This window comes from Pangasianodon hypophthalmus, chromosome 15 (assembly GCF_027358585.1).
Source record: "Pangasianodon hypophthalmus isolate fPanHyp1 chromosome 15, fPanHyp1.pri, whole genome shotgun sequence".
Taxonomy (NCBI): domain Eukaryota; kingdom Metazoa; phylum Chordata; class Actinopteri; order Siluriformes; family Pangasiidae; genus Pangasianodon; species Pangasianodon hypophthalmus.
This window is the reverse complement of record NC_069724.1, coordinates 6,054,772-6,067,240: the sequence shown is the minus strand read 5'-3', so window position 1 is coordinate 6,067,240 and position 12,469 is coordinate 6,054,772. Positions and strand designations below refer to the sequence as shown.

The 12,469-nt window shown below is 37.1% G+C and overlaps 1 protein-coding gene across 1 annotated transcript; it reads right to left on the bottom strand.

The window, feature by feature from the left end:
• Positions 1 to 2,638: 2,638 nt before the first annotated feature.
• Positions 2,639 to 12,149, bottom strand: slc22a6l (solute carrier family 22 member 6, like). Its single transcript, XM_026938757.3, has 11 exons — positions 11,643 to 12,149; positions 11,077 to 11,528; positions 10,892 to 10,995; positions 9,970 to 10,124; positions 9,605 to 9,773; positions 6,321 to 6,444; positions 5,242 to 5,357; positions 4,911 to 5,125; positions 4,588 to 4,696; positions 3,574 to 3,777; positions 2,639 to 3,008 (listed from the first exon to the last, which is right to left on the bottom strand). The coding sequence occupies exons 2-11, from the start codon at positions 11,458 to 11,460 to the stop codon at positions 2,915 to 2,917; spliced, it is 1,674 nt and encodes a 557-aa protein (XP_026794558.3). The 5' UTR covers positions 11,461 to 11,528; positions 11,643 to 12,149; the 3' UTR covers positions 2,639 to 2,914.
• Positions 12,150 to 12,469: the final 320 nt, after the last annotated feature.

The following is a 12,469-nucleotide window of genomic DNA, read 5'->3' as shown; positions in this document are numbered from 1 at the left end:
TTTTTTTTTTTTTTTTTTCCCTGAGAATGTTAAGTAGGCTATGACGTCTTTGGGTCACTTGATCTTAATGTGTGCTCCCAGGCTAGTTTAAAGGCTCCACCAGTGGATCAACCAGGCTAGACATTTTTTACAGCTGATATTTTAGCTTGTCATATAGCTCTTTTTGACCAAAAAGATCCAGGAACTATGGAATCAGATGAACTAAACTAGGAACTAAAAGTCCTTTTTGTGTATTCCTGTTTCTGTTTCTACCACATCTGAAAAAGTAGATTAGGCAAAAAGTTTTCACATGTGAGGAATAAACACTGAGTCATCATGTTGTTCGAACATAAGTATAAAAATAGTACATATAAATTATTTCACTCATTCACTCACTGTTCTCTCAATGCCGCTCCTATAATTTCACTCTCTAGCTTAATCAGCCGCAGCTCTCTCATTGTCTCATTCAGGATGCTCTCAGTTCATTCTCTCTCTCTCTGCCAACAACAAAGCTTACCTTTGTTATTAACAGTAATACACAACACCTGGACCTATCCTCCAGGTGTTGTGTATCTCAGGTTCCTCCCGTCACTCAAAAGATTCTTGGTGCCCTGGGAAACTTCCTGAGGTGGAAATGCCCTAAAAGTAGGGAAAACACAAGTTGCACTAGGACAACCCATGTTTTTTTTTTTTTACATTTACATTTCAATTGTTGTTTTCTTTCTCACTTAGATGCTGTGACAAAAAGCAGCCAGGCCACAGCATCCGAAGTGGAAGCAGTGGCGCGTCGCTTGTGCACATCCTCATAAATTAACACGACGACACATATGAGTGTGATGGTCAGGTGTTCACAAACCTTTGGCCATATAATGTACTTTTTATGTATTTATAATTATGTTTGATGTTGTGGAATGTCCATGAGACAAGTTAGTTCCTGTTATTACTTGTTACCAGCAGTTTTCCTTTTTTTTTTTTTAACCGGCTAGCTTGTCATGTTACCGTAAGCCACAAAATCTTGCCATGTTACAGCTTTACCTCTGATTGTTACAAAGTGCTGACACAGGAGACATCTTCCTAAATATTAAGCATACAGTATGTCTCCTTAAGTCAGCTTTACACTGTATAATTTTGACCCTATTTTCTAGCTGCAGGCAAAAATTTTCACAACATAAAAGAATTCTTTGGTTGTAAGCTAAGATCGGTGGCCTTAGAACACAGGAACGTGCTGACTAGCAGCCTATTTAGTGTAGACAGCTGACAGCAAATCTCTCTCGTCTGAAAGCCACCAATAGGAGGACAGCAATGGATTACGTGAAACTCAAGGGACAGCTATAAATACGGAAGTGGCAATGGCAAAATCTTAAACTAATTAGCATTATTACCTGATGCTTGACCCCACGTGAGCCCATTTTCTGCATGATGTAAGCAGAACGAAGTAGTTTTCTTTAATCGTAAGTCTATCGTTAGAGGATCTTCATCATATAATCTTAACATTATCGCACAGTCTGGTACAGAATTTAGTCAAGATTTTTTTGGATCTTGTATTGTGTGACAAGTAATAATCTTACAAGTCTACAAGCTGCTGTTATAGAAAATTAATCAGCACTTTCTGACCAATCAGATTTGAGAATTCTGTGGTAAAACTGGGATTTATCTGTTTTTTTTTTTTTTTTGCTCAGGTTTAAAAAGAGAAGAGAAATGATTCATTAGGATGATTACAAAGGAATACTTATACCAAAAAATGAAATAAAATTTTCCCCAATGTAGTCAATCACCCAAGACTTCTTTCTTTCTTTATTTTTCACTAGAGCTACAAGGCTATTTTAGCTCACCCATAAGGGAAGTGTACAGCCTCCAGTTTAGCGTTGTGTAAACTCCATCCCGAACTCACTTGTTTCAAAATGTGTCTATTAAATAATCTCGAACATTCTGTATATGTTGGACCTGATCCAACTCCTCCTACCTGGGTGGAATCAAATGAAAATCCAGGAGGTTGAAACGACTCTGTGCATAGCTGTTGTATTGTGTTCTACAGCATCTCATAGGTTAGGGTTAGGGGTTAGGTTTAGGATTAGGCATCTAGGAGGAATTGGCTCAGGTCCAGCCCCACCCTCTCTTCTTTTGGTTGTGGCAACAGTTACAATCTCAAAGTGGCCAAAAGAACATTGCAGTGTTAAAATAATTGTAGCAGCCATCTTGAAGCTGATAGTTTGGTTTGAGTTCATGATAGCATCAAACGCAAGGAGGAGGCCTAAAGTTTGATGGTGAAATTGTGCTTGTGTTGTGATTTGGATCCAAATTATTTAAACATTTTGAAAAAAAAAATGATAGAAAAAAGCAAATTAAGTGTACTCATACTCATACTTGTGGAAAACTTCCTGTCTGTTAAAAAGCTCTGACACTAGAGACTCCTTCCATTAATATTAATTAAACATATCTTTATGGAAAGCTTCACCATATCAACCATATATCATATAGTTTTTGTATTAAATAAGAACACATTGTAACACCATACACGTCCCTATGAATGAGTTGTTACTATAGAAACAATAACATAGAACAAGTGCATTAATATAAACCTATAGTGGGTGCTGTTATTAAAAATGAATAAACATTTTCTGACCAATCAGATTCAAGAATTCTAGTATGAAGACTAACATTGTAGAATCTTTAAATTGCTTTATTTCTTTTATTATACATTCACAAAAAAGAACAGGTCCATATATAAAACATTTACTAATCTTTTTTTTCTAATTTACATGAAGGATATTATGCATTTACTATGAATAAACAGTTTTTCCTTGGTTACATTCTACTTACAAAATCAACTTTCAGTACAAAGGTAACTTACTACTCTGTTACTTCAGTCTGTGTGTTATGTTGGATGCATTCTGCTGCATTTTGACCGCAGGTTGTTAACGTAGTAAATAAGACCTCAAGCACACTCCTTCAGTGGAATACTGCTCTGTTCATTCAGGGCCACTTCCTCCTTCTTGGAGGAGTTTTTGGACTTTCTCCTCTTGAAAGCTCTGAAGTAATGAAAAAATTAAGAATAAAATTGTATTTTAAATGTAATTTCTTTCTTTCTCAGTAAATACAGTAGACAGGCTTTAAAAAATTAATATTATATTAAAAAAATTGTCTATACTTAAAAACAGAGTGTACATTTGATACAATTTATTGTTACACCTCTTCATTTCTGAGTATATATATTTTGAAAAATCATTTAACTTTTTCAGAGCCTCTAGTTTACTTATATTTTGTGGTACTAAAATATAAATATAAATTTTGTGTAAAATTGCGTATGTTTTGGTTTTGCCATGTAATTTAAAAAACAAGTCTTCACAGCAGTCACACAACCCTAAGTATAATTATCTCATTATCTCATTTTTGGTTGGACATCAAGTAAACTAATTTTTCTCTCTTTCAGCAGGTCCTGCATTCTGCCTTACTAGGTCAGCAATAAATAATGATAAAAAGCGACTTTAAACCCTAAAGCAAAATTGTAGAATTTACACAAAACAGCATTTCAACTTTTTCCAATGAAGGTGTCAAAAGCACATTCTGAAGACATACCAGACTTTCCAGACTCACCTGTCCTCAGCATCTTGGAGGGTATCAGCAAGTGGAGTATTTAGCGTCTCAGGGAGGAAGTAAGCAAAGATTCCACTCAAGATAGGAGCTCCTCCATAGATTAAGCCTGGGAGCCAGGCAACTGCCTCAGAAAGTAGAAGCACCAATGGAGCTACCATTGCCCCAAGACGAGCCATCATGGACACCCATCCCATTCCGTTCTGCCTGTGAAGAACCAAATGAAAGCAGCCAAAAATTCATTTCACTGCTTTCTCTAATGACAACATGTAATGACCAAATGCAGATTGCAGAGGAGTTGTGCAGGTGACCAAACAATGGTGATCTCACTGATGTGATCTCATTGACTTTAACCGTGGCATGGCTGTTTTTGCCAGATGGGCTGGTTTCAGTATCAAAGATCATAGGAGAATGGCCAGTCTGCTTCAAGCTGACAGGAAGGCTATGGTAAGGCTATAGCGGAACCCGATATGGCCTTCCACTGTTGTAGCCAAGCTGCCTCAAGGCTCAGTGTGTTGTGCCTTCTGTGATGCTTTTCTGCTCACTATGATTGTAAAGAGTGGTTATATCTCATCTGCCAAAGAAATGCTGCTTACTGGATGTTTTTTGTTTTTCACACAGTTCTGTGTAAACTCTAGAGACTGTTGTGTGGGAATATGCTAGCAGTTTCTGAAATACTCAAACCAGACCATCTGGCACCAGGAACCAGGTCATGAACAATGTCACTGAGATCACATTTTTTCCTATTCTGATGTTTGATATGAACATGAAGCTCAGCTCTTGAACAGCATCTGCATGATTTTATGCATTGTGCTGCTACCACATGATTGACTGCTTTACATTAAAAGAATAGAATTGAATAGAAAAATAGAATGAATAAAGATGTATAATTATTTTGGATGTGTGTGTTGAATGTTGTTTACCAGCCCACCCCAGACTACCCACCATCAACCACTTCTATCACTCAACTGTATATAAGCTATGCTTTTAGATGACAAGAATGAAGAGAAGGATTACCGGACCACCGTGGGATATAGTTCCCCTGAGTAAAGGTAACAGCAGGTGAAGGCAGCAGCCAGACAACCTTTCCCAAGTACTGCCAAGGAGGTACGCAATGTCTGCAGTTCTACACATACACAAGAACATGCATCAGAGCAAAGCATTATATCCCAAAGTGCCACAGTAGTCTTCCTCATGAGTATGGATGTTAGAGGGCAGAAACAGAGAGGAATGAAATAAAAGAAACAAAATACTTCAAACAAACCTTTTCAAGACATAGCATCACTTTTATAGATCCCAGAATAGCAGAAACATTAGCATGACAATGTTAGCATGCTTACCATAAGGCACGAGCAGATTGGCGAGAATGGTAATCCCAGCCAATATGAGTGATGCACACTGAGACAGTCTGCGTCCAAGCGTACTCATTGTTACTGTGACAACGATTTTGGCTGGAATGTCGACCGCACCAAAGATCACCTGAATCAAATATATGTTCACGCCAAATTTCTGTAAATCCATTGACAAGCCATAGTAGGAAAAGCTTGTCGAGAACCTAGAAGGACATGACATGAATGTGTAACATGAATTACTAGCCAGTCACCATGTACTGATTTCTACAAACTGAGTGTCTGAAATGGTGATCTAACTGCGTAATCTTCAGTGACTGACCACAATACACTGAGACACAAGGTGATGGTTCTCATGGTGCGTGTCCGCACAAGATCCAGAGCACTGTAAGTGACTTGCGAGCAAGACATCTCCTTCGTCATGGATTCCTGCAGCATCTACACACATATAGAACACACACATGTCTAAAAATCTTAAAGGATATCACTTTATTATCTCTATAGTTTCTTCTAGCTAGCAATTACATCTAATGAGAATAAAAGAGTAAAGGTAACAGCAGTCTGCTTAGGTCTCCTTTTTCTCTGCTTGTTCTCCTGAGACAAAACTCCTAGTGATCTCACATATGTCTCCTGTAAAGTTTAAACAGAGATCTCAACAAGGTCGTAGACTGTTCTCAGATCTTACACAAGTTAATGATGTGTCAAGTTCATTCAAATATATGATCAGGTTTATTACAAGCATGCTGAATGTATATTTGTAGAGATGTACAGTACACTTTTGGTATACTGTCTAACTATATTTGAAGTGTATTTTTGATATGCTAATTCAAGTACTTACAAAAAGTATCTAGTAAACTTTTTATATGCTAGCATTGAAGAGAAGTACACTACGTGCCAAGTGTTCTATATTCCTAACTATTATTTTAGTTGTAGATGTAGTAATATGGGTATTTAAAAAGTATTTGGATATGCTAAATACTCAGATCTACTTATTATATATACGTAAAGTTATACTATGTTAAGAATGCACGTTCAAGTAACACTTTTTTGCACAGTATTTTTTTTTACACATAATTTAACAACTTCTCAGATTGTGAAATGGTAAAGTATTTTCTTGTGATTGGATGATTGTGTGTTTAAATCTTGGTGATGCCAAGTATGGCCTTTCTCTCAAAGTCTCTCAATGTCTCTCTGACATTCAATTTCTCATTTAATGTCAAAAAAGTATCTGTTTTGTCTCATTCTACTTCTTGTAAGGAATTTTAGGAAACACATTTGTGACAAGGTTCATACCTAAATGAAAACACAAATGAAATTCCCCATTACAATGCCTGAAGTATCAAAGAGAATCATTTAAACAAAGAAATTTTCCACTAGCATTGCCGCTTTGCCTCTCATTACCTCCAGATTGATTTTGTCACCCTCAGCCAGGCGGCCGTTAATCCGAGCTACAGATTTGAGGTTTTTAACTGCCTCCTCAGGCTTCTTGGTAAGAACTAGCCATCTTGCAGACTCCAAGAACCACCTGTGAGTAAAAATTCATAGAAGTACAGTTACCTGGTGAAGTTTTGCTAGTCATGCTAGTCAAGTTAGAGACCACCCTAATGAAAAAAAAAAATGCTAAGTATACTTGCAGCCAGACTAATTGTCAGATTGTCAGTATACTTTAAGTGGATTAATGATTAGTTAACTTGAAGTGTGCTATTTTGGAACAACTAATTTTGTGCTAAGTATATTTTAGTTGTAATTAAATTGTAGTAAAGCATAACTTTAAGTGTATTTAGTGTACTTTTATGTGCTAAATTGGAACAACTTCAAGTATACTTAGTACGCTTTAAGTATATGCCTGTGTAAGATAATTGCATGCTTGATTAGTGATATTAAAGTGTACTTTTTTGTATTACATGTACATTACAAATTAATTAAGAGTGTCTTCAAAACACACAAGCAATATACCATAAATATATTATTTTTGAGTAAAAATACGCTAATTTTTTTCCCCAATGCTGAATGCACTTCTTATCAGGGTCATTACAATAAATAACATGTAACTTCAATAACAGACATCCGTATTTGAACCCAGTGGCATGACAACACCGGCCCTCGCGGTCAAAACACAGACCGGCCCCCCGGGAATCCTCCCGCTGCTCCCGATTAGCCAACCCGGGCCTGTACCACCCGTCACTTTCCGTGCTCCTCATCACTGACCAACAATTGTTACTGTTGCCGTTTTCGTCGGGTTGTTCACCGAGCTTCTGCCTCTTCTTTTCGTGCCCTTTTCGAACTTTAGCAACGTCTCTCTCTCACTCACACGACTAGCTAGCTAGCTAACAGGCTAAGCTAACTGGAGACTGAGATGATGGCTAATTCGCGGCCTCGCTGTCAAAAACAATAAGTGTGAATAGCAACTTTAAAAATGCACAAATCCCCTCAGAAAAGAGCACAAACAGTTAAACATCAACTACCAAGTGTGTAAACTGCAACGCTGCCTTTATAAATAGCTAGCTCTATGAAGTTAGCAATACCAAGCCAACTAAGTTCCCCGAACAATATTAAGTCTATCGGATTAGCTAGTAGGCTAACTGTTAGCACTCTGTAAGCTTCAGCCACAGCACTGATAGCGAGCTAAGCAAAATAGCATCGGCTAATGCTAATTTAATTGCTCATTTCGCCCAAAATTCATCTGAAACATTTCAAAAACACATTCGATAAAAGGTTACTTTCCTGTAGAACACATTTTCTTGTGTTCGTATGGTGTGCTGTTGGTATAAAATTAGTCATGGATTGATGTTTATACATTGGACCTCTCTGTGACATTGTATAAATTTATTAAAATACTTAAATCACAATTACAAGAGTAGCCTTTTGTGCAGTGCATACACTTTATTTTAAAATGTTTTAAATGGGCTTTCAACGCATTTATCATGTGTTTTATTACTTTCTGAAAGCAGTAATGAAGTGAATTGCAAGCATCAAGAAGTCCACTTAAAAATTACTCCAAATTTTAACTTAAAGTATACTACAGCTTCAGGTTATTTAATAATGTACTTTGAAAGTATACTTTCAGTGCATTGTTACAATGGTCATTTTCAGCACACAGTTAAAAATAATACTAAAATATATTTACATAAAGTGCAAATAAATACACTTTAAAAAAAAACAAAACTTTCAATTCAAGTATATTTTTGTAAAATATATTTTTAGAAAATATACTAAATTACAATTATTTTAAAGTGTGTTAAAAGTCGTATGGTAAAAATAGCTAAAAGCATGGTGGTAATACACTTTTTATATATTTAAAGTTAGTAAAATTTTTTGTTAGTATATTTGCAATGTACTATTGAAACAGGAAATATATTACAAATACAATAAAGTATACTTTTTTTCACTAGGGCAAATTTGAAAATGTTGGAACTATGGCCCTGTCACCGCTTTCAGAAGTTAGCTAGTTAACTACTACAAAATATTTCTAAATGACAACTTATTTTCTAATATATCAGGAAATGTATTATGCCATGCTAGTAATTCATCTAAACCAGCACCAGACCAGCACTAAAACCAATTTGTTCCAGTATGAAATTTGCAAAAAAAAAAAAAACTTTCCTTGTCTATAGGTTGTTGTAGGTGAAAAAGTGAAATGAAGACCCAGTGCTTTCTTTCTTTAGTACCCTGAACCTGGTAATGTTCTATATTAAGGTTACTTTAACTGCATTAATTAGCATTAACACATATTAAAATTATCATTTATAAAGTGTAAGTAATGTTACTTAACTAACAGGCTAACACATGTATTAACCCATATAAATTAGCAAAAAAAAAATAATAATAATAATTATGGCATGTTTGGAAATGCTGGCCATTTATAGAAATCTGGTCTCCAAGTGTACATTTTGGAACTTGTTTTTCAGCCTCAATTCTGAACTTTGCCAGTTAACAGCCTCAAACATGTTCATTAAGGTGTTGTTCATACTGATCACTTTGCATTTAATTTCACGCATTGATGGTATCACTTTTGGTTAATGTAGAGCTTTAGCTTATTATGTTTATTATTTAAAAAAAATTAGTTAATACAGGTGCGATTTACTTTGTTAATGTTATGTACGGTGTATTAATGCTTTGGTCATGTTAGCTAACATGTTAAATAATGTCAGTTTAGGGAATCCAGCATCCAAGAATCTCTGTTGTGTCGCTGATTCTGATTGCATAGATTATGGTATTTGGATCATGTTTATTAATGTTGCAAAATTTACATTTTACTATTTAAAATGGGCATTATGTCTGCACAAAACTAATTTAGAAGTCATTATGTATGAGTTACTAGAGTGAAGTGTTAGCTAGAAAATAAAAAAGGAATCTGGGTACTGTGAGCTAGTTAGGTAGCTGATCATAGTGATACATAAAACCGTTGTTTGTTTATAGAGAATATGACAATACGCAATGCAAATTGAGTCTAAGATACAGAAATCCCACTCCTCTTGATCTGTGAGAAATCTAATCTAGTTTACTAGCGGTTAACTTGCTGGCTAGCTATTTTGTATGCCTTTTGGCAAAAGGAAGGAATATGAGCCATTTCCATATTCTTTCATATTTAGAAATCCTTGTATCATTCTATTATATTATGTAGACTATTTCTGACAGCTTAAAATGACATATTCAGGAGTACTATATGGATGTTTTCTACTTACCAAGAGTAGAGGAAGAAGACATAGAAAGGTAGAGAGACAGCCAGAGTGAGCCAGCGCCAGTCGCGGATGTTGTAAGCCACCGCTGCCAGGATCAGCTGCCCAGTGGTGTAACAGTAGGCTGTAGCTGTACCCACCACGGTCCGTATGCGAGTGGGGATCCATTCCACAACTATACAAGAAGCACAGCGAAAGGAGCGTACAAGATATTCATTCTATAATCTGGTGCAATAACTTTATGCTTATATTTATGTATATTTTAGCATTTTTACATGCCATACTACATTCACTGGCTACATTTTCAGAATAAGCATTGCTCAGTCAGCAAAGTGTGTGTATGTGTGTGTTTTGTGTGTGTGTGTCCTCACTGAGGGAGAAGGAGTTGAGGACTATCCCAGACAGGGCCATGCCACAGAAGAAACGGAACAGACAGAAGAGGGAGAAAGAAGATGCAAAGGCGGTGCATGTCCCTGAAACTGCCATCATCAGGTTAGAGATCAGGAGCAAAATACGCCGGCCAAACCTGTGGGGGGAAACAGTTTAGCATTCTGTGCAGTAATAGCTACAATTTTGCTTTGACGATGCACTTGGATGTGTCTGTGATATTGCCAACATTTCTTTATAATAATATGCAGGAAAGGGAAGTATATGGAGTATACTGTTTGTATATTCTAAGTATATAAATAGTAAATATGTGGAGTGTGAAGCATGAGGATGGGTTGATGGGAAGTGGTCACTTAAAGGATACATAAGGTATACCAAAAGAAACTGCATACTGCCATGTTCATTCATTCATTCATTCATTCATTCATCTTCAGTATCTGCTTTCAGTATCTGCTACACTCTCGATTTTCTGGACTGCTGCTTCTCTGAACAGCAGAGAGAGGACATTGCCACCTTCACTGTTGACTTTTTAGCAGACTGGTTTACTCATTGACTATTCAGTGTGATCATGATCTAACATACAACACTACAAGGAATAAGAAAATGTAAATTCAGTGTTTTTTAACAATCTTTGAGGTGATTAACCACAGTTTCAGCCCTGCCTCATGGTATAGTGGATAGAAAATGCTATCTACAAATAAAAATTGGAATTTTTAACACTTAGTTATCATATGATAAAGGGATAAGAACAATTTTGTAAGCATTGATTAATTTGTTCCTTTCTATAGTTAATTTATTTCTTGCAGATTTATATTAAAACTATTAGTTCATTAACTAATTAATCAATTAATTAATAGGTGATGTAATTACCAAATGGCAAGCACATGCTCATACAGTATTCCTTACTTGTCAGATAGTCCCCCAAAGATCAACGCTCCCACAAGCACCCCTCCCATGTAAATGGTTTGCCCCATTTGCTTCAGAGCTTTCAAGTCACACACCAAATCCCACTGTAAGAGAAAAACAAAGAACGTCACCCATTGCTGTATTTACACAATTTGATCAAATTTGCTAAAACCTGAGCCAAGTACTTCTGTAATAATGGTTGAGCTCATGTCAGTCTTGTTATAGCTCCATCCATCCACACATCCCTCCATCTCAATTTCTTTCTTTTCCAGGTCCTCAGAGCTGTTCTTGCTCAGAAGGTCCCACTGTGGTTGCACATAGCGTCTACAGCGTTCCAGTTTACCCTGCCCATCCAGGGGCACGCTGAGGAGCAGGGTCTCAGCTGGACCTATTGTAGGTTCAGAGAGGTTGGCATGGACAGTGCAGTGGTGTGGAGGCACGGCCGCTACGAAGTTCTGCAACAGGTTGTGGCTTGCCATCATGAGGATGGGCACGGCCAGCAGGGTGACATGGACCATCTGGAAACGACCCGTGCTGCCCACCTGCTCCAGCAGGTCTGCAAACACCATGGTTTAGAATTGAAGATCTGCTGCTGCTTTCTAATAGATTGGGTGGATGTCTGTCCTCAGGGTAGAATCTATGAATGCACAGAGATCAAACTGGTCAGTTGAAAAAGTAGTAGGAATATCTGCATACAAAAAGAATACCTTTATTATTATTATGTTGATTCAGTGACTCATATTAGCATTACATTGCTAGACTTCTTTCTTCTTCACTGGATTCCTAGAACTGAAGACACCTTACTGTGCAAAAACTCCAGAGTTCAGAGTGACCTCCTTTTGCAGAAAAACAAAATTCCCTCCTGTTATTCACATGCAGACAAAGCTTCATTACTACCTGTCATGTCCAGAGTGTGCAAATCAGACAGGCAAGGTCTCCGGTAGGCTGTAGAGTTGAAGGTGCGTAATCAGCTTTGAAATACCTTTGGTTTTTCTGAGGAAATCCTGAACAATCTAATACTGTATTAAAAACACCACTGCTAAACCTCTTGTGGCCGTAAAAACCTTTTTTGTGACACAGAAGAACACAGGCTCTGTTTGTCCGGCTGGCATCAAAATCATTACCGGCAGGATCCTTGAGCTCTCTCCTAGTCTGCAGCCAACTGGGTATGGCTCCTTGCTGTCAGTGGTTATAGTTAATTACTGTAAAGTGATGACGTGACAGCCAGCCTGAATCGTGTGTTACACTGTCAGAACTGACTAAGCAGAGTGATGGACTGGGTCAAAGGCAGCATGTTTGATTTTAATATGAATGGAAAATAAGTTGCTAGTAGAAGAGTAACCTCTGTGTGTAACAGGGTTTACTGTCAAAGTCCATTCATCTCCTCCTGCTGGTTCCCCCTTCACCCAAAACAATTTAGGCTTTCTCAAAGATCAGTGTGTGCAGTGACTCAGCAAACACTCTCTGAAAGTACTCCTCAAAGTTTGCTAATGAGTGGAATGACTAAAAGAAGCAGAGAGCAGACTGCTGGAATAACACTGGCAAAAGGATGTGAGACATAATAACTAATAAAGTTAC